The 23,131-nt window shown below is 47.7% G+C and overlaps 1 protein-coding gene across 1 annotated transcript in view; it reads right to left on the reverse strand.

Moving 5' to 3' along the window:
• Positions 1-23,131, reverse strand: part of NTRK1 (neurotrophic receptor tyrosine kinase 1) — a 175,997-nt gene that overhangs the window by 31,186 nt on the left and 121,680 nt on the right. The window contains exon 12 of the mRNA XM_040333078.1: positions 2,193-2,339. Coding sequence (XP_040189012.1) covers positions 2,193-2,339 — 147 coding nt within the window. The remainder of the gene's footprint in view (positions 1-2,192; positions 2,340-23,131) is intronic.

The following is a 23,131-nucleotide window of genomic DNA, read 5'->3' on the forward strand; positions in this document are numbered from 1 at the left end:
CTTGCTACACCCTGCACTCCTCCATAGTAATGATATTCTGAGAAGGGGAAAGCGGACATCTTGTTACACCCACTGGAGATTTGCATTTTACACTTACCGTATATACTTGAGTATAAGCCGACCCGAATATAAGCCGAGGCACCTAATTTTACCACGAAAAACTGGGAAAACTTATTGAGTGAGTGAGTGAGTGACTTGTATAGCGCAACACATGCTAACTTAATCGCCTCAAGGCGCTGGCATCCAGAGTCGTACCGGTCTTTTCAAAAGAGGTGGGTCTTTAGTTTTTTCCTAAAGGCCCGATGGTTTTCCTCCAAGCGGATGGTAGTGGGTAGAGCATTCCAGAGCTGTGGTCCTTGACTCGAGTATAAGCCTAGGGTGTCCATCTGCATGCCTCACTGTGCCTCGCTTTGCCTTACTGTGTCCATGTGCATGCCTCACTGTGCCCATGCCTCACTATGCCCATGCTTCACTGTGTCCATGCCCCACTGTGCCCATGCTTCACTGTGTCCTTGTACATGCCTCACTGTGTCCATGCCCCACTGTGCCCATGCTTCACTGTGTCCATGTACATGCCTCACTGTGTCCATGCCCCACTGTGTCCATGCCTCACTGTGTGTATGCCTCATTGTGTCCATGCCTCACTGTGTGTATGCCTCACTGTGTCCATGCCTCACTGTGCCCATGCCTCACTGTGCCCATGCCTCACTGTGCCCATGCCTCACTGTGCCCATGCCTCACTGTGCCCATGACTAGACTGACGTTTAACATGGAAGCCTATAGAAGGAGTGCCCGGCTTTGAAAAATCGGTGCTCCCCAGCCATAGGTCCCCCAGACAACAAACTGTGTACACTTGTAGAGGAGAAATGGGGTTACATGTGTGCTAAGCTCCGGGTCCAGGGAGCCTAAGGCCCCGTACACACGGATGGACAATCCGCTGAAAACGGTCCGCCGGACCGTTTTCAGCGGACATGTCCGCCCGGAGATTTCTGTCTGATGGTTGTACACACCATCAGACAGAAATATGCGCATAAACAATACACGGGGCGTGGCCGCGCCGTCTCTGCGACGATGACGCGGCGACGTGGGCGGCCTTGAAGTTCAAAGCTTCCACGCATGCGTCGAATCAGTACGACACATGTGAGGGATGGCGGTCGGTCGGACGTGTCCGGTGCGTATGTACAGACGACCGGATAAGTCCGACGGACAAGTTTCCAGCGGATAGATTTCTTAGCATGCTAAGAAATTTTGATCCGCTGGAAACTGTCCGATCCGCCGGACAATTGTCCGCTCGGGCCTACACACGACCGGATCTGTCTGCTGAAACTGGTCCGTCGGACCAGTTTCAGCGGATCGATCCGGTCGTGTGTACGGGGCCTAAGACCGTCCAGGGCAAGGTCCCCAAACTCACTGGAGAAATTACCATTTTACATGGGAGTCTATAGAAGGGGTGCCCAGCTTTGAAAAATCTGTGCTTCCCCGGCCGTAAGTCCCCTGGACAACAAACTTTGCACACTTGTAGAGGAGGAGTGGGGCTATATGTGTGCCAAGTTTGGGGTCCAGGGGACATACGGCTTGTACCGGGTCCCCAAAATTCCGGGAGATCAGGCGCAAAAAGGTGACTCGAGTATAAGCCGAGGGGGGGCATTTTCAGTACAAAAAAATGTGCTGAAAAACTTGGCTTATACTCGAGTATATACGGTATATTTAACAGTAAAGTGAGGTTATATACTGAAATCCAGTACTTGGAACTCCGTCTGACTGTTATGATGTTGAATTTTAAAAGCAGCGGCAAACCTGCTCATCTCACAGGTTTGCTAATCGGACAGAAATTTGCTGCTTTGAAAATGCAATATCTAACCAGTCAGACGGACTTCTAAGTACCGTATTTCACTATGTAAACTCAGTTTTCTGTTAAAACTGGTGGGTGTAACAAGATGTCAGCTTTCCCCCTTTCAGAGTAGCCTTGCAATGGAGGAGTGCGAGGTGTAGCCAGATAGAGGCGACGGAACGTCACTTCCGTTACCAATTGTGACGCGTCGCCAAATCTGACGAAACACCTGCAAAGTGGTGTTTTCAGACACTTGGGCATCCTCAGTTCTATGGCAGATGTCCTTCTAGGAAAGAACTCTGCCAGTCTTTGCCTGGCCACATCACCTATCTGGCAATTACTTCCCTGGGAAGGAACTCACATGCATCGCAGAAGTATTGCGGATTCTCAATAAAGTTTGGTTTAACCCCGTCCAGCTTTCCTTCAGCAGATGTAAGAGGACTGGCCCCAAAATTCATGAAATGGAGAGACATTGCCAGGTCGTCTTCTTGCGCCAACACAGCCGCTCCTAAAAAATAAATATAAAAAAAAGTGAATACAGATTTACAGAAAGTATCCTACGTCAGTAAGATAATAGCGGAAAGCCTAGCCGCTCTCTGGCTTATTTAAAGCTCAAAAGTTCACACATTTAAGCTGCTTTGTATTAAATGCATTTGTTTAAATGTAAGAAGTATAAGCGTCTAAATTTGTATCTGTATCTTGCAGTTCCTGTACAGCAGAGCTCAGAGTGGGAGAGGGAGAAGAAAAACCAGGAGCCAATCAGTTATTGTACAGTACTCATGTGCATAGCAGGAGCGGTTCGTCCATAGAGGGCTCTCGCACAGCCACTAAAATATATAGATTCATGCATTGTATGAATCTATATATTTTCGCCGCTGCCGCCCACTATTCAGCTGGCCGGATGTTCAGTGCCGGCCAGCTGAATAACGGCAGATGGTTAGCTGTGTGGAAGTGCCTATCAGGGCCAGCGGCTCTGATAGGCTTTCCGAGTACAGCCCTGAGGCTGTAGTCGGCTTCCTGAATGCTTATCCTTGGGACGTACCGGCGGTGCGTTCCTTGGATAAGACTGACAGGCGTCTCAGCCAATCAGGTAATCTGATTCTGGTAATCAGTAACCTGATTGGCTGAAGTGTCATCGAGGGCGGGACGAGGGACATCGAGGGACAGTAAAAGCATGGCTAACCCCAGAAAGGTAAGTGCCAGGTGGGGGGGGCATTTTACAGGTCACAGTGGCAGCATTTTACTGGGCACAGTGGCGACAATTGCGGGGCACAGTGGCTACAATTGCGGGGCACAGTGGCGACAATTGATGGGTACAGTGGCGACAATTGCGGGGCACAGTGGCGACAATTGCGGGGCACAGTGGCGACAATTGCGGGGCACAGTGGCTACAATTGCGGGGCACAGTGGCTACAATTGGGGGGCACAGTGGCAACAATTGCGGGGCACAGTGGCTACAATTGCGGGGCACAGTGGCTACAATTGATGGGCACAGTGGCGACAATTGCGGGGCACAGTGGCGACAATTGCGGGGCACAGTGGCTACAATTGATGGGCACAGTGGCGACAATTGTGGGGCACAGTGGCTACAATTGTGGGGCACAGTGGTGACAATTGATGGGCACAGTGGTGACAATTGATGGCAAAGTGGTGACAATTGATGGCATGGCACAGTGGTGACAATTGATGGCTTTGTTTGATGGCATGGCACAGTGACTGCGTTTGATAGCATGGCATAGTGGTGACAATTGATAGCACAGTGGCTGTGTTTGACGGCATGGCACAGTGACTGCATTTGATGGCATGGCACAGTGGTTGTGTTTTGATGGCATAGCACAGTGGCTGTGTTTGATGGCATGGCACAGTGGCTGCATTTGATGGGCACGGTAAGGCTGCAATTGTTTTTTTTTTTTTTTCCATTTGCCCCCCCCCCCCCCAAAAAAAAAAAAATTTGAGCACCAGCCGCCACTGGTGCATAGGCGTGCGCACAGGGTGTGCCCAGGCACACCCTAATCTCTCCATGCGCATTAGTGTTATCGCTCTGAGTAGCAACAGTAACATGGGTAAGTTCTCCATTTTACCGGCTCTGCCAAAGGAAAAGTGTTTATGCCCTTCTCTTTTCACTGTGCCAGGGGGTCATATTGTTAGATTTTAAATTCATTAATATTTTATGTGATAAATGTTTCTGAATCAAGGTTTAAACATGGTAGCTTTTGAGGACAAGGTCAGTATAGGACGACAGTACATCTGTTGTAATGTAGACCACATCTATTCTTGAAGACCTACGTCAAGAAAGTGAGTGGAGATGTTACTTAAAAATACATAAGCGGGTGTTAACGTTTATCACCAACCTTCTTTGGAAGCTAGTAAATTATGCTTAGCTTGGGGTTTAAAACAGTATAAGAACACATGTGGGTCGTGTAGTGAGAAGGAACTTCAGGGTCACCCGACCCGACGGAAGTCTCGGGGTCATCGGACTCTGCAGAAGAGATGGGGGTGGGGAAGGGACCCTCTCCCAGGAGAAAGATCATACCATCATAATATCTTTCCTCTGTCTGTAACTTTCTGAAGTATCAACCTGCCTTATTCCAATACTAGGGTTTACTGGTGCCGTATTCCAAAAGTTGGGCTTACTGATGCTATGTTCCAAAACTAGGGCTCACCGGTGCCTTATTTCAAAACTAGGACCCACTGGGCTCAGTGTCCAGGTGTGGATAGCTCTCAAGAAGGTTCTTCCTATGAGCATCTCAAGAACCATTATGCAGCACTGCTGAGCAGGGAGCAGGGTTTGAACTGTAATGCCCCGTACACACGGTCGGAATTTCCGACAAAAGTCCGATGTGAGCTTTTGGTTGGAAATTCCGGCCATGTGTAGGCTCCATCGGACTTTTCCTGTCGGAATTTCCGCCAACAAAAATTTGAGAGCTGGTTCTCAAATTTTTCGACGGAAATAATTCCAATCGGAAATTTTGATCGTCTGTAGCAATTCCGCCGCGCAAAATTCAGACGCATGCTTGGAAACAATTTGACGCATGAGCGGAAGCATTGAACTTCATTTTCTTGGCTCGTCGTAGTGTGGTACGTCACCACGTTCTTGCCGGTCGAAAGTTCAGAAAACTTTTGTGTGACCGAGCTTGAGCGAAATTCAGTCAGAAAAAACATCCAAGGTTTTTCCGACGGAAAAATCAGATCGTGTGTACGTGGCGTAAGGAGAACATTCGGCTTCCCCCGTGTATATATGAATAAGTTATACACAAAAACAAGTGTTTTAAAATAATAACACACATTGAGAATATTGGGCCAGATTCACAAATGAGATACGACGGCGTATCTGGTGATACGCCGTCGTATCTCTGTTTCTATCTATGCGACTGATTCATAGAATTAGTTACGCATAGATATCCATAAGATCCGACAGGTGTAATTGTTTTACACTGTCGGATCTTAGGATGCAGTACCGCGGCCGCCACTGGGGGGAGTTTGCGTCGTAAACCAGCGTCGGGTATGCAAATTAGGAGTTACGGCGGATCCACGACGGTTTTTCGCATTCGCTACGTCGCCGCTAGTCTAGTTTCCCGTCGCAAAGTTAGTCTTTTTTTTGGTGCCCTAACTTTAGTCAGCAAGTGTATTGCTGTCTAAAGTATGGCCGTCGTTCCCGCGTCGAAATTCAAAATTTAACGTCGTTTGCGTAAGCCTTCCGGGAATACGGAAGTACGCTACGCGCGTCGCCGTTTTCAAAAAAATGAGGTCACGGCGCGCAAAGCACGGCGGGAGTTAAGAAACGGAGCATGCGCAGTAGGTCCGGCGCGGGAGCGCGCCTAATTTAAATGGCACACGCCCATTTGAATTGGCCCGCCTTGCGCCGGAGTAGTTTTCATCGCAAGTGCTTGGTGAATCAGGCACTTGCGATGAAAAATTGCGGCGGTGTAACGTATCTAGGATAGGTTACGCCGCCGCGATTCTACGTGAATCTGGCCCATTTATCTTAAGTTGATCTCCTTAAATGGTTTATCTAATATAAGCAAAAATTACAAAGTAAAGTAAATATTTGTCAGTAGATATTAAATGGAAAATACCTTAGCAGTAGAGAAGAAAAAAATCAAAAGGAGAGTATCAGTTAAAATATTAAAATGATATGACTGGTCTCCACACAAGCCCCTCCCTCCATTTAAATTGGAGTAGTCCTAAAATTTTAATAATTCCACTAAAATAGGAATAGTCGGGAAATAAGATTGTGGTTTTAACTGCTTCCACATGGTATGTAGTCCCTAAAGACCCAATAAGACTCTCTGTAGTACAAAAAGCTCGGGCAATCTATACCTTTAAATGGCTGCTTAAATGCTCTTGGCCGTTCAGTAATGTCTCAAGTCATTTTTTCCATTTACTGAGTAATATGAGCAGGATACAAAATGGGAGACAGATCAATATGTGCATAGTGTGGGCAACATAGAAACAGGGAATGCAGGCTGCTATACATATATACATACAAATTTATATATATATATATATATATATATATATATATATACATATATATATATATATATAAATACACATACATACATTCAGTATCTCACAAAAGTGAAAGTGAAAATGTCCAAATTGGGCCCAAAGTGTCAATATTTTGTGTGGCCACCATTTTTTTTCCAGCACTGCCTTAACCCTCTTGGGCATGGAGTTCACCAGGTTGCCACTGGAGTCTCTTCCACTCCTCCACGACGACATCACGGAGCTGGTGGATGTTGGAGACCTTGCGCTCCTCCACCTTCCCTTTGAGGATGTCCCACAGATGCTCAATAGGGTTTAGGTCTGGAGACATGCTTGGTCAGTCCATCACCTTTACCCTCAGCTTCTTTAGCAAGGCAGTGGTCTGGGACCTCTCAATCAGGGACACATGCTGCAATCAAGGCCTTTAACCTCTTTGATTCTCCCAACTTGTAGCTTTTGCACACGCCAAGCCATCCCAGTAACCAACAAGGAGGTGCTGTGTTGTACACTGAAATACCCCAATCGTATAGAAAGATGGTGCTGAAGCTCCAGACCTCAAATAAATCAAGGACCCGGGCTGCAGAACATTTGTTCCCAATCAGTCTGTGATCCGCCGGACCGTTTCCCGCGGACATTTCTGCTCCCGATTTTGATCTGATGGCTGTACTCACCATCAGATCAAAATCCCCGCGAAAAACATACGCGGTGACGTGGCCACGCCGTCGCCGCGACGATGACGCGGCGACGTGCGCGACCCTGGAAGGTAAATACTTCCACGCATGCGTCGAATCACTTCGACGCATGCGAGGGATGGGATCGCTTGGACTTATCCGGGGAGTCTGTACAGACGACCGGATCAGTCCAACGGACAGGTTTCCAGCGGATAGATTTCTTAGCATGCTAAGAAATTTTTATCCGCTTGAAAACCGTCGGCTGGAGAAATCTCTGCCGGAAAATGTCCGCTAGGCCGTACGCACGACTGGATTTGTCTGCTGGAACTGATCCGCGGATAAATCCCAACGGACAGATCAGGTCGTGTGTACGAGGCCTGACTGTCAGGTTTTATTCTTTTGCTCAAAACTTGTGAAGAAGGTAGAAAGGATGAAGGGGGGAGGGGAAGGTTCAGGAACACGGTACAGATCACTGGGGAATAACCCCTAAACTCCAAAGTCATTCACCACTCCCTATTGAGTGGGTATTGCTCACCCGGATAGACCCCTCTCACCCAGCCCAGCAGCCGGAGTGATGCACAGACCACTTCGATAACAGTCTCTGCCACAGACTGATTGAGAACAAATTGAACATTCTGGAATCCTCGGCCACAGGATGTAATACCCGAATTTCCAGCCATACAGTTAAAGAGCCTTTAAGCCGACCCAGTGAACTGTAGGACAACTTCAGTCGTGGATCCCTCCTTAATAAGGATGGACAGCTTGGGATCCCTCATGACTCGTAGACCCCAGTCTGCATAACTGAGCCTACTGGCAGAGACGCAGCCTCGGGCCAACCTGGTCCCCGGGCCGGTGATCACACAACACACACCTCGCGCCAGGAGGGCCACGAGGCGTAGGACTGCCCCTTAAGTATCCCTTCCCGGCATGCACAACGGGGCACCACTCCCACTGGGCTGTTCCCGAGGAAAGATACCCAATGATCTATGGCTTGCCCGTGTTCCAACACTGACCTGTGGGGGTATCGCCACCTACAGGCAACAGTGGGAAAATGCTCTCAGGCACAGCCACTGCCAGGACAGAGGCTAATTTAGAATAAATCATACAGTCTGAGCCACATTATCGGCTCAGACACCCACTAAATTTAACATAGCGCCCAATCATTTGGGAGTAGGGCACTACATGTACATTCATATCAGTTCCTGCCATCAAGGAGCAAACAATCTGAGGTACCTATCTCACATGCATACTGTAAATAATGCTTATGGATACTAGGGTCAATTTGCACAGGAGCCAATTAACCAACCAGCATGTCTTTGTGGTATGGGAGGTAATTGAAGAATCTGGAGGAAACCCATGGAGAACATGCAAGCTCCATGCAGATAGTGTTCGAACCAGTGACCACAGTGCTACAAGGCAGAAGTGCTAACCGCCAATGCCAATGCCAATTCCATTACAATAATACCTGGTAATCCTACCACGATTTTCTTGTTTGGGCGCATCCTGCTATAGCATGATAACTGGCTTTCTGTTTTGCTCCTGCACTGTCACCCTATGGCATGCAACACTGGTGGAGACCAACACATATTGCCCAAGCATGGTCCTCTGGGTTCGTGCAGAGCTAAGTCAAAGTAGATAGGATGTGGCCAGGGCTGAACTGGGAGAAAAAAATTTGGCCCTGGACTTCATCCAGACTGGTCCACTTTGACAGGTCTCTGCCATGGCGGCTGGACAAACCAGGAGGACGGCCTCCACAAACATAAGCTTCCTCGGCACTCATTCTCCTGGTCTTTCCTTCCCCCGTACTCCATATAGATTCTCCGCGGCAGCAGACAGCAGGTTGGAGAGCGGGGGAAGGAAAGACCAGGGGAACGAGTGCCAAGGAAGCTTATGTCACAGCTGTGTGTGGCCGCTGTCCTTCCGGATCGTATGATGAGCTTCTCAGTGCGACTCCTGAGGAGCATGTCTGTATTCAGTCATGCTGAAGTTAACTAGCCAGGGAGAGGAGGTGAGCACTGCGTGGAGGGAGAGGAGGTGAGCACTGCGGGGAGGGAGAGGAGGTGAGCGCTGCGGGGAAGGAGAGGAGGTGAGCGCTGCGGGGAGGGAGAGGAGGTGAGCGCTGCGGGGAGGGAGAGGAGGTGAGCGCTGCGGGGAGGGAGAGGAGGTGAGCGCTGCGGGGAGGGAGAGGAGGTGAATACTGCAGGGAAGGAGAGGAGGTGAGCCCTGCAGAGAGGGAGAGGAGGTGAACGCTGCGGGGAGGGAGAGGAGGTGAATACTGCGGGGAAGGAGAGGAGGTGAGCCCTGCAGAGAGGGAGAGGAGGTGAACGCTGCGGGGAGGGAGAGGAGGTGAGCGCTGCGGGGAGGGAGAGGAGGTGAATACTGCGGGGAAGGAGAGGAGGTGAGCCCTGCAGAGAGGGAGAGGAGGTGAACGCTGCGGGGAGGGAGAGGAGGTGAATACTGCGGGGAAGGAGAGGAGGTGAGCCCTGCAGAGAGGGAGAGGAGGTGAACGCTGTGGGGAGGGAGAGGAGGTGAGCGCTGCGGGGAGGGAGAGGAGGTGAATACTGCGGGGAAGGAGAGGAGGTGAGCCCTGCAGAGAGGGAGAGGAGGTGAACGCTGTGGGGAAGGAGAGGAGGTAAGCGCTGCGGGGAGGGAGAGGAGGTGAATACTGCGGGGAAGGAGAGGAGGTGAGCCCTGCAGAGAGGGAGAGGAGGTGAACGCTGCGGCGAGGGAGAGGAGGTGAATGCTGCGGGGAGGGAGAGGAGGTGAACGCTGTGGGGAGGGAGAGGAGGTGAGCGCTGCGGGGAGGGAGAGGATGTGAATACTGCGGGGAGGGAGAGGAGGTGAGTACTGCGGGGAGGGAGAGGAGGTGAGCCCTGCGGGGAGGGAGAGGAGGTGAACGCTGCAGGGAAGGAGAGGAGGTGAGCCCTGCAGAGAGGTAGAGGAGGTGAACGCTGCAGGAAAGGAGAGGAGGTGAGCGCTGAGGGGAGGGAGAGGAGGTGAGCGTTGCGGGGAGGGAGAGGAGGTGAACGCTGCGGGGAGGGAGAGCCAGAGGAGCTGAGGGGGGCGCGGCGGTCCGCTGTCACTGAAGCCGGCCTACTGAGCCATTGGCCCACTGGGAAACTCCCGGTAGTCCCGATGGCCAGTCCATCCCTGGATGTGGCTCAAAGAAGGTGCAGGAGGTCAGCATCACTGGTATGGTTGACAGAAAGGTGAATACAAGTATTTTATTAAAAAAAAGTCTATTGTGTATGATACCCAGGGCTTTAGCCAACTGTCGCCCCAAATGGGGTGTAGATCTAGATTAACAATGAGTCAATCTCAACTGTCTGCTTCTGTCAGAGGAGAAGAAAGGGTGTATGCTAATTGCTCTGTAGACGGACACACTTTGGTAGCAGCTACTTTTCCATCTTACCCCTTTGCACAGACTACTCTAGCTCGCCGGGCCCCTGGGGGAAACAGGCGCATCAAACCCATTTAAGGCTCGAGTCAATTTCAAAAGTGAATTAGCAGCTTCTTCGAGGGCTGGGCGCAGGGAAAATCGGGACTAATGAAGTGCGGCTTCCAAACACCGTCTCCCTGCTTTAGTTAAAGTCTAGAAAATGCAGTTATGCATATTGCCGAAAAACTATTTCAACACCGCCACTCGGAATTTAAAGCGGAACTCCAGGCAGACGGCAAAATACTCAGGTGGGTCTGGAGTGTGTGGTCGAGTGAACTCTTTACTAAGAGGGCTCATTTACACTTTGATTTAAAAACACATTAAGGTGTCTACCTCTTCAACATTCTTTTTGTATGTGTTTGTGATGCTTCAGTCATGCTTTTTTGAAGCTTTATTGAAGCTTGGCAAATGATTATCTATGTGTTTTAAAAATCCAATAACCCTGGCTCAGTAGTACCCCCACTCAGCAGATCCCCAGCTCATTAGTACCCTTGTTTCAGCAGATCCCCAGCTCATTAGTACCCTTGTTTCAGCAGACCCCCAGCTCATTAGTACCCTCATTTCAGCAGATCCCCAGCTCATTAGTACCCTTGTTTCAGCAGATCCCCAGCTCGATAGTACCCTCGTTTCAGCAGATACCCAGCTCATTAGTACTCCTGTTCATCAGAACCCCAGCTTATTAATACCCTCGTTTTAGCAGATCCCCAGCTCATTAGTACTCCTGTTCAGCACATCCCCAGCTCATTAGTACCCTCGTTTCAGCAGATCCCGAGCTCATTAGTACCCTTGTTTCAGCAGATCCCCAGCTCATTAGTACCCTTGTTTCAGCAGATCCCCAGCTCATTAGTACTCTCGTTTTAGCCGATCTCCAGCTCATTAGTACTCATGTTTAGCAGATCCCCAGCTCATTAGTACCCTCGTTTCAGCAGATCCCCAGCTCATTAGTACTCCTGTTCAGCAGATCTCCAGCTCATTAGTACTCCTGTTTAGCAGATCTCTAGCTCATTTGTACTCCTGTTCAGCAGATCCCCAGCTCATTAGTACTCCTGTTCAGCAGATCCCCAGCCTATCAGTACCCTTGTTTTAGCAGATCCCCAGTTTATTAATACTCCTGTTCAGCAGATCTCCAGCTAATTCGTACTCATGTTCAACAGATCTCCAGCTCATTAGTTCTCCTGTTCAGCACATTAATGTGTCTATCTCTTCAACATTCTTTTTCGATGAAATCCAGTATAACCCTGGCTCAAGTAGTACCCCCACTCAGCAGATCCCCAGCTCATTAGTACCCTTATTCAGCAGATCCCCAGCTTAATAGTACACCTGTTCAGCAGATCTCCAGCTCATTAGTACTCCTGTTCAGCAGATCCCCAGCTCATTAGTACTCCTGTTCAGCAGATCCCCAGTTTATTAGTACCCTTGTTTTAGCAGATCCCCAGCTCATTAGTACTCCTGTTCAGCAGATCTCCAGCTCATTAGTATCCTCGTTCAGCAGATCTCTAGCTCATTAGTACCCCTGTTCAGCAAATCTCCAGCTCATTAGTACCCTCGTTTCAGCAGATCCCCAGCTCATTAGTACCCTTGTTTCAGCAGATCCCCAGCTCATTAGTACTCTTGGTCAGCAGATCCCCAGCTCATTAGTACCCTTATTCAGCAGATCCCCAGCTTATTAGTACGCCTGTTCAGCAGATCTCCAGCTCATTAGTACCCTTGTTTCAGCAGATCCCCAGCTCATTAGTACCCTCGTTTTGGTAGATCCCCAGCTCATTAGTACCCTCGTTTCAGCAGATCCCCAGCTCATTAGTACGCCTGTTCAGCAGATCTCCAGCTCATTAGTACCCTCGTTTTAGCAGATCCCCAGCTCATTAGTACCCTCGTTTTAGCAAATCCCCAGCCCATTAGTACCCTTATTCAGCAGATCCCCAGCTCATTAGTACTCCTGTTCAGCAGATCCCCAGCTCATTAGTACCCTCGTTTTAGCAGATCCCCAGCTCATTAGTACTCCTGAAAAAAGAGAGAAAACACTGCGCTAAACCAAGAACCGTGAAATTGCTGCTAGTACCAAAAATATAGATATGTATTTTAGAAAGAGATTAGAAAAAGAGTGAGGTACAGCGCAAAAACTAAATACTTAAAATTCTGATAATAATCCAAAATTATATAAATGATATAGCAAAAACACCATGCATCAATATTGTATGAACAAATTTAGCTGTGAAAAATATACTAATCAGAAAAAATTGATAATAATATATAAACTACGAATACAAATAAATAATCATTGAGTGATTACATAAAAATACATAAAAAGTGGTGTCTGTCCGTGTATTTATGAAAAAACAGTGAGTACAAAAACTGTAAATAAATAGCTCCAAACTTAGGTAGAAAAATATATGTGTCCATAAAAAAATTCCCAAGTGTCTAAAGCAGGGATAAGCAATTAGCGGACCTCCAGATGTTGCCAAACTACAAGTCCCATGAGGCATAGCGAGACTCTGACAGCATCAAGCATGACTCCCAGAGGCAGAGGCATGATGGGACTTGTAGTTTGGCAACAGCTGGAGGTCCGCTAATTGCTTATCCCTGGTCTAAAGAAACATTCATGAAAAGTGAATTCCAGAAAACGATCTTCCAATAGAGGGTATTTTTAAAGCTGGCACCACCTTCCACCAAGGGTACACCCGAGTGACAGAAGTAAAATCGACTTACCAGATGTACTGACCACAACGGCGGTCAGACTGGGCGCGGGTTATTTAAAGTCACCCAAACGACTATATACTGTGTGTTGGAGCTGCCTCAAATCGGGTCCGATCAACCAAAACGAATGGATGGATGGGAGCCAGCGAGAGGGAAATTTCTTCTGGTTAAAACTACTTGCCGACCGCCCACCGTCGTTATACGTCCTCACTTTAGAGATGAATATCTCGGTAACGGCAGCAGCTGCTGCCACAATCGAGATATTCATCTCTTCTGTGGGCGGCCGTGTTAACGATAATGGCAGTCTCCGCGGCGGATTCGCCGCAAGATCGCCGTTATCGGTGGCGGGAGAGGGGGCCCCCCCCTCCGCCGCTTACCGTAGCCGTCGGTAGCGGCGGAGGAGATCGCGACCATCCGGCTGGTGAGCGGGGACGAGACTGAAGGAAAAATCTCCTTCACCCGTCCCCATAGCTCCGCTGGGCGGAAGTGACGTCAAAACGTCAGTCCCGCCCAGCGTCTTAAAGAAACATTTTTTTTTTTTGTCATTTGAAAAAATGACATTTCCAAATTTTTTTTTTTTTTTTTTGCATTTAAGCCCAAATATGAGATCTGAGGTCTTTTTGACCCCCAGATCTCATATTTAAGAGGACCTGTCATGCTTTTTTCTATTACAAGGGATGTTTACATTCCTTGTAATAGGAATAAAAGTGATAATTTTTTTTTTTTTTCAGTGTTAAAAATTCTAAAATAAATAAAAATAAATGCGAAAAGCAAAAAAAAATTTTTTTAAAGCGCCCCGTCCCGACGAGCTCGCGTGTAGTAGCGCCCGCATATGAAAACGGTGTTCAAATCACACAAGTGAGGTATCGCCGCGATCGTTAGAGCGAGAGCAATAATTCTAGCCCTAGAGCTACTCTGTAGCTCAAAAAATGCAATCTCTAGAATTTTTTAAACATCGCCTATCGAGATTTTTAAGGGTAAAAGTTTGACGCCATGCCACGAGCGGGCGCAATTTTTAAGCGTGACATGTTGGGTATCATTTTACTCGGCGTAACATTATCTTTCACAATATATAAAAAAATTGGGCCAAATTTATTGTTGTCTTATTTTTTCATTTAAAAAAGTGAATTTTTTCCAAAAAAAGTGCGCTTGTAAGACCGCTGTGCAAATACGGTGTGACAAAAAGTATTGCAATGACTTCCATTTTATTCTCTAGGGTGTTAGAAAAAAATATATAATGTTTGGGGGTTTTAAGTAATTTTCTAGCAAAAAAAAATGGTTTTGTCTCGTAAACACCGAAAAACAGGCCCGGGGCTAAAGTGGTTAAATCAGGCTGACCTTAGCGTAGTAGGGTAGGAAATCAGTGGAGGAGACCAGGAAGATGGAGGACAATGCACAGCTCCAACAGACAGACAGACCTGCTGAGACTGATTGCTCACCTGTCCAAAAACAGCCCACCTGCAGTCATCAATCTTCACCTCCATTCAGTCTCAGCAGGTCTGTCTGTCTGTCTGTTGGAGCTGTGCATTGTCCTCCATCTTCCTGGTCTCCTCCACTGATTTCTTACCCTACTACGCTAAGGTCAGCCTGATTTAACCAGAAGAAATTTCCCTCTCGCTGGCTCCCAGCCATCCATTCGTTTTGGTTGATCGGACCCGATTTGAGGCAGCTCCAACACACAGTGTATAGTCGTTTGGGTGACTTTAAATAACCCGCGCCCAGTCTGACCGCCGTTGTGGTCAGTACATCTAGTAAGTAGATTTTACTTCTGTCACTCGGGTGTACCCTTGGTGGAAGGTGGTGCCAGCTTTTAAATACCCTCTATTGGAAGATCGTTTTCTGGAATTCACTTTTCATGAATGTTTCTTTAGACACTTGGGAATTTTTTTTATGGACACAAATATTTTTCTACCTAAGTTTGGAGCTATTTATTTACAGTTTTTGTACTCACTGTTTTTTCATAATTACACGGACAGACACCACTTTTTATGTATTTTTATGTAATCACTCAATGATTATTTATTTGTATTCATAGTTTATATATTATCAATTTCTTCTGATTAGTATATTTTTCACAGCTAAATTTGTTCATACAATATTGATGCATGGTGTTTTTGCTATATCATTTATATCATTTTGGATTATTATCAGAATTTCAAGTATTTCGTTTTTGTGCTGTACCTCACTCTTTTTCTAATCATTAGTAAGGATGAGCTCCGGCGTGTTCGCATTGAACACATGAGGAGCCCGCCAGGAAGTCAGCACCCGCGCTGCGCTAATCACAGCCAGGCAGACATTTCCCGATCTCTGCAGCCGAGCGTCGGGAAATGTCTGCCTGGCTGTGATTAGCGCAGCGCGGGTGCTGTCTTCCTGGCGGGCTCCTCACGTGTTCAATGCGAACACGCCGGAGCTCATCCTTAATCATTAGTACTCCTGTTCAGCAGATCTCCAGCTCATTGGTATCTTCGATGTTTATACTGTGGGGGGTCTGCACTAAGAGGGGGGATTATACACTGGTGGGGGGGTGTCTTTACTGATGGGGGAGGGTCTGCACTGGGGAGGGTGTCTATACTGAGGGGGGTCTGTACTGAGGGAGGGGGTCAGTACTTAGTGAGGGGGTCTATACTGAGCAGGGTCTACACTGACGGAGGGTGGGTGGTCTGTACTGAGGGGGGTCTAGATTGATGGAGGAGGGTCTGTACTTAGTGGGGGGTCTATACTGAGGAAGGGGGGTCTGTTCTTTGTGAGGGGGGTCTGTTCTTAGTGAAGGGGCTCCATACTGAGGGAGGGGATCTATACTGCAGGAGGGGGTCTGTAGTTAGTGGGGGGACTATAGTTGGTGGAGAGGGGTGACACCAATGTTTTCCGCATCGGGTGACACCAACCCTATTGTGTTAGAGATGCGTGTGTATGTGCGGCGAGGGGGGGGGGGGTGGGGTTCGGGTTATGCTAACAAACATTAATAATATTAATTATAGGTGGAATTACCGTTTGAAGAAATAACCGTTTTAGCTGCAGTATTTCAATTTTCAGAGTAAAAATTCCCCTGAAACTATTTGCACAGTTTTTATCTCGTTAGCCGGCACCCCGGAGCTGGGAACAGAGCAATTGTGAAGAGAGGAAATTTGCTGATGTGTGTTTATTTAGCAAATGCAGAGGATAGCAGAAACAATTTGTATATGGCGTTGTCACGTCACCCGAGGCGTATTATTTGGACAGCCTCAGCCTCACCTTGTTATGCACATTTTTCTTACCTCTTACATTAAGCTCTTTTCTAAAGAAAATACTTTATGATCACGGGCAAATCAACTTAATATTAGCACCACATCCCTTAGTGAATTAGATATAGGAAGAGGGATTGAGATTTTTAAGGTGCAGAATAAATTGAAATAGTATTAACTATAATGTATAAGGTTTTTTTTTTATTTTAAATTGTTAAAACGTAACAGTTGGCAGGTACAAATCAACAAAGTACTTTATATGCAGCGCACCCTGAACTCTGCACTCTATATGCAGCGCACCCTAAACTCCGCACTCTATATGCAGAGCACCCCGAACTCAGCACTCTATAGGCAGAGCACCCCGAACTCGGCACTCTATATGCAGAGCACCCTGAACTCGGCACTCTATATGCAGAGCACCCTGAACTCGGCACTCTATATGCAGAGCACCCTGAACTCGGCACTCTATATACAGAGCACCCTAAACTCCGCACTCTATATGCAGCGCACCCTAAACTCCGCACTCTATATGCAGAGCACCCTGAACTCCGCACTCTATATGCAGCGCACCCTGAACTCGGCACTCTATATGCAGCGCACCCCTGAACTTGACACTCTATATGCAGCGCACCCTGAACTCGGCACTCTATATGCAGCGCACCCCTGAACTCGACACTCTATATGCAGCGCACCCCTGAACTCGACACTCTATATGCAGCGCACCCCTGAACTCGACACTCTATATGCAGCGCACCCCTGAACTTGGCACTCTATATGCAGAGCACCCCTGAACTCGACACTCTATATGCAGCGCACCCCTGAACTCGACACTCTATATGCAGCGCACCCCTGAACTCGACACTCTATATGCAGCGCACCCCTGAACTCGACACTCTATATGCAGCGCACCCCTGAACTTGGCACTCTATATGCAGAGCACCCCTGAACTCGGCACTCTATATACAGCGCACCCCTGAACTCAGCACTCGATATGCAGCGCACCCCTGAACTCAGCACTCGATATGCAGCGCAGCCCTGAACTCTGCACTCTATATGCAGCACACCCCTGAACTCGGCACTCTATAAGCAGCACACCCCTGAACTCGGCACTATATATGCAGCACACCCCTGAACTCTGCACTCTATATGCAGCGCAACCCTGAACTCTGCGCTCTATATACAGCACACCCCTGAACTTGGCACTCTATATGCAGCGCACCCCTGAACTCAGCACTCAATATGCAGCGCACCCCTGAACTCAGCACTCAATATGCAGCGCACCCCTGAACTCGGCACTCTATATGCAGCGCACCCTGAACTCGGCACTCTATATGCAGCACACCCCTGAACACGGCACTATGTACATAAAGCACCCCCAAAGTCTTCAAGTAGTGTATACTGGTATTTAATGCCCCTTTAAGGCCCTCTCAATGTTCGTGGTGAAATTTGACCACACCCATTATCTGATGCGTTTTCGAGGGTTGGGTGGTCGTGGTTGAGTTCCTGTGCCTATTTTCTGAGAAAAAGAGCCCTGAGTACCCTGGTACTGTGCTATCCAATTACCTCTAGCAATGACTGCATAGTAAATATTGACAATGTATGGCTGGCCTAAATGATGTTACCTATCTCTGTAAATGGCATTACTGTAGCTACTATTGTTATGAGATCTATTACTTGTGTTCAGCTTAAATTATAGTCATCAATTCCCCGTTATCTTCAGTTTTATGACATCCTGCCTTCCTTCCATTGATATATATTGATTTCACAGCCTTGTAGAAGGCCAAGGTGAAAGGAAAAGGAAACACAGAAGCCTTTTGCTTTGAATTAGGAAGGTATGGAGACCCAGGGGTGCTTAATATACGGGAGATACAACAGAAATCGGAAATCATTTTAAAAGCAGCAAAGGTTGAGGCCATGTTCATTAACATGTTAGTAACAACAGATGCATGCCCAAGATGCAGATTGAAAGTGGCAAAACATGGCATTTTTCACGTCATGAAAAGCGGTCGTGTGTACACAGCATAAAGCCGCGTACACACGACCGTTTTTCATGATGAGAAAAATGCAAATTTTTAAATTGGTCATTAACCACTAGCCGACCAGCCACCGTCATTATACGGCGGCAGGTCGGCTCTCCTGGGCGAGAGCCCATAGCTATACGTCCGCTCTTCGAGCGGCCACTAGGGGGCGCGAGCGCGCCGCCGGAGGCGCGCGCCCCCCGCTCGCCCCCGACTCCCGTGCGTGTGCCCGGCGGGCGCGATCGCCGCCGGGCACACGCGATCGCTCGTTACAGAGCGGGGACCGGGAGCTGTGTGTGTAAACACACAGCTCCCGGTCCTGTCAGCGGGGGAAATGCTGATTTTCTGTTCATACAATGTATGAACAGAAGATCAGTGTTTCCCCTAGTGAGGCCCCCCCCCCCCCCACAGTAAGAACACACCCAGGGAACATACTTAACCCCTTCCCCGCCCCCTAGTGTTAACCCCTTCACTGCCAGTGGCATTTTTATAGTAATCTAATGCATTTTTATAGCACTGATCGCTATAAAAATGCCAATGGTCCCAAAAATTTGTCAAAAGTGTCCGAAGTGTCCGCCATAATGTCGCAGTAACGAAAAAAAATCGCTGATCACTGCCATTACTAGTAAAAAAAATATATTAATAAAAATGCCATAAAAATACCCCCTATTTTGTAAACGCTATAACTTTTGCGCAAACCAATCAATAAACGCTTATTGCGATTTTTTTTTACGAAAAATATGTAGAAGAATACGTATCGGCCTAAACCGAGGAAAAAAATTTTTTTTTATATATTTTTGGGGGATATTTATTACAGCAAAATGTAAAAAATATAATTTTTTTTCAAAATTGTCGCTCTATTTTTGTTTATGGCGCAAAAAATAAAAACCGCAGAGGTGATCAAATACCACCAAAAGAAAGCTCTATTTGTGGGAAAAAAAGGACGCCTATTTTGTTTGGGAGCCACGTCACACGACCGCGCAATTGTCAGTTAAAGCGTCGCAGTCCCGAATCGCAAAAAGTGCTCTGGTCTTTGACCAGCAATATGGTCCGGGGGTTAAGTAGTTAAAAACGATCGTGTGTGGGCTCCAGAGCATTTTTTCGAAGTGAAAAATGGGCATTAAAAATGTAGAACATGCTTGTCGTTTTTCACATCGTGAAAAACGGTCGTGTGTAGACTTTAACAAAGGGAAAAAAAACGTGCATGCTCAGAAGCAAGTTATGAGACGGGAGCAGTGGCATAGCGTGGGTGGGGGGAAGGGGGACCGTTGCCCCGGGCGCAAAATTTAGAGGGGCACAGCGGCAGGTTACCTGCAGCTCTTCTCCTTCGCTGTGCTGTCTAGGAGACTGTGAGCTCTTCCGCTTCACTATTAGAAAGAAGTTGCGGTGCAGTCCCAGCTTAGACTCCAGCGGTGACACTGACACAGCAGTGAGTAAATGTACACTGAAGACCATTCATGATGATCCCAGGGATTGCGACTGTGCAGAGACTGGGGGGAAGGAGGAGGGCAGGTCAGTATAGGAATCAGGTAGGTCAGTGTAGTGGTCAGTATAGGAATCAGGTAGGTCAGTGTAGTGGTCAGTATAGGAATCAGGTAGGTCAGTGTAGTGGTCAGTATAGGAATCAGGTAGGTCAGTGTAGTGGTCAGTATAGGAATCAGGTAGTTAAGTGTAGTGGTCAGTATAGGAATCAGGTAGGTCAGTGTAGTGGTCAGTATAGGAATCAGGTAGGTCAGTGTAGTGGTCAGTATAGGAATCAGGTAGGTCAGTGTAGTGGTCAGTATAGGAATCAGGTAGGTCAGTGTAGTGGTCAGTATAGGAATCAGGTAGGTCAGTGTAGTGGTCAGTATAGGAATCAGGTAGGTCAGTGTAGTGGTCAGTATAGGAATCAGGTAGGTCAGTGTAGTGGTCAGTATAGGAATCAGGTAGTTCAGTGTAGTGGTCAGTGTAGGAATCAGGTAGGTCAGTGTAGTGGTCAGTGTAGGAATCAGGTAGGTCAGTGTAGTGGTCAGTATAGGAATCAGGTAGGTCAGTGTAGTGGTCAGTATAGGAATCAGGTACGTTAGTATAGTGATCAGGTAGGTCGGTGTAGGAGTCAGGTTGGTCAGTACTACTGTACTAGTGGAAGGGACTCAGAGAGTGCTAAAAATCCGCGGGTTAGGGGGGCGCAAATCTCTTGCCTTGCCCCGGGCGCTGACAACCCACGCTACGCCACTGGACGGGAGCGCTCGTTCTGGTAAAACTAGCGTTCGTAATGGAGATAGCACATTCATCACGCTGTAACAGACTGAAAAGCACGAAGACTGAAAAGCACGAATCGTCTCTCACCAAACTTTTACTAACACGGGGATCAGCAAAAGCAGCCCCAAGGGTGGCGCCATCTGGATGGAACTTCCCCTTTATAGTGCCGTCGTACATGTTGTACGTCACGGCGCTTTGCTCCAGCATTTTTTTTCACGATCGTGTGTATGCAAGACAGGCTTGACAAGAATCACGTCGAGAAAAAAAACTTCGTTTTTATCTAGGACATTAAAAACGGTCGTCTGTACACGGCATAAGACTGGGATGCCATTAAAGTTCATGTGCGTGTAAAGGCAGGTGTCCCAATACTTTTGGTAATATAGTGTATATCCTGGGAAGGGTCGAGCAGTGGTGTGACGTCAGCACTGAGACTCTACCCGGCGTGTTTCGTCCAATCTGTGTTGTCTGAAACATTTGGTGATTGCTCTAGGCTTTGTGAAGCCTTAGGCAAAATTTAGACATGAGTCCCCACTCACACCCTTAAAATGGGAAAAACATTCAAGCAATAAAAATGGCTAGAGAAAGATGCACGGATCCAGCACCCTTCTCACACATCAGATATATGCAGCCAATATAACACCTGGGTCCCAGCAAGGTGACAGCAGGGAACAGAAAACACAGGGCAGCGCCAGAGGTGGTGGCACGCCATCCTGGTGATAAATCTAAGGGAAAATTAGATGGCTACAAGGCCCCTGTGAGTGCGAGGCTTTAGGCGACCGCCTAATTTGCCTGATTAAAGAGCCGCCTTTGCATGTTAGTAACAACAAATGCATGGCCAAGATTTCCATTAAAAGTGAACTCCAAAAAGGCATCTAAATACATAGTTATATTCTATGAGGTCATACCAAAATATTTGTCATATTTAGCCAGTGATCCAGGCAGCACAGTCAACTTCTGCACTCCCCGAGACCTCTCTGAAAATTAAATTGCAGGTAAGCAAAACAACCTGGTCTAGGACCCGCCCCAGCCTGTGATTGGACATTGTTGGAGCCGAAGCACACTGGGTGGATCATCATTCTGCTTTTTCTGAGAAAGCAGCACAGCATTCATTCAAATGAAGAGATCATCCACCAATCCGGCGCATGGAAATCACCTTTAATAAAGTGAACACTCACCAGATGTATCGAATACAGCAATCACAGCTTGTTTCACTAACACAGATTGGACGAAACGCATCAGGCCAGAATCACGGTGGTGATGTAATGCTGCTGCATGACCCGGGTCATGTCGTTTTCTTATTTACCTGACTGGCTTTTATCCTGTAGTGTGTATACATCTAATTGTAATAAAAATACCACACTATCACCGATCTTTGTTGGTTTCTTGGCAGGGGCGGACTGACAACTCATGGGGCCCCCAGGCAATAGAAGATTATGGGGCCCCCGGGCTTACAGATGGCCACCAGGAGGCAGTGCAGAGGCGGGGCAGCTAAAATCTCAGGATTTTCACATCAAAAGCATGTCGGTTTCGGACATATCAGGGACAGATGTAAAAAAAAAACACAATTTTTACATACTGTCCCCGGTTTTATTGAGCCTGGCAACCCTGGTGGGCCCGCCTAGTGGCATGGGGCCCTCGGGCAGTGCCCAAGAGCCTCAATGGTCAGTCCGCCCCTGTTTCTTGGTGAGCTTTATTCATTATAGTGGGAACTGAGTGTTGGTAGTGCTAAATAGAGGCTTTTCCGGAACTGATATACAGGAGGGCCCCGTGCCACTAGGGGGGCCCCATCAGGGTTGCCAGCCTCAGTAAAACCAGGTACAGTATGTAAAAATCTGTGTTTTGTAAAAATCCCAAGATTATAGCTGCCCCGCCTCTCCAGTACCTATTCAGTGTGTGTATTCTGTGTGTTTACTGTGTGTATATTGTGTGTCTGTGTATGTATACTGTATGTGTGTGTATACTGTGTGGCCCCATAATCTCCTATTGCCCGGGAGCCCCATGAGTTGTCAGGGGACAGATGCAAAAAAACATTGATTTTTACATACTGTCCCTGGTTTTACTGAACCTGGCAACCCTAAAGAGGGCCCGAGTGACTCAATGGTCAGTCCGCCCCTGGTCGGGACCCTTCCGGATAAGACCATGCTATATCAAGATACCTCTCAACTCAACTGATTATAGCTTATGCTCTGGTGAGTGCTCACTTTGCTAAAGGCAGTGGCACTTGGTGATTTCCATGCATAGAAAGGATCTGCTGAAAGATCTCTTTATTAGAATGTCTTTGGTCTCATAGGGCCAGATTCACAGACAACTTACGCCAACGTATCTGTTGATACGCCGCGTAAGTTGTAGGATGCGCCGTACTATCTATGTGCTGTATTCAGGAAACCAGATACGCCTGAATTTCTGCTTGATCCGACCAACTTAAGTCTCCTTACGCCGTCGTATCTTGGGTGCATATTTACGCTGGCCGCTAGGGGCGCTTCCGTTGACTTATGCGTTGAATATGTAAATTAGCTATATACGCAGAT

This window comes from Rana temporaria, chromosome 13 (assembly GCF_905171775.1).
Source record: "Rana temporaria chromosome 13, aRanTem1.1, whole genome shotgun sequence".
Lineage (NCBI taxonomy): Eukaryota > Metazoa > Chordata > Amphibia > Anura > Ranidae > Rana > Rana temporaria.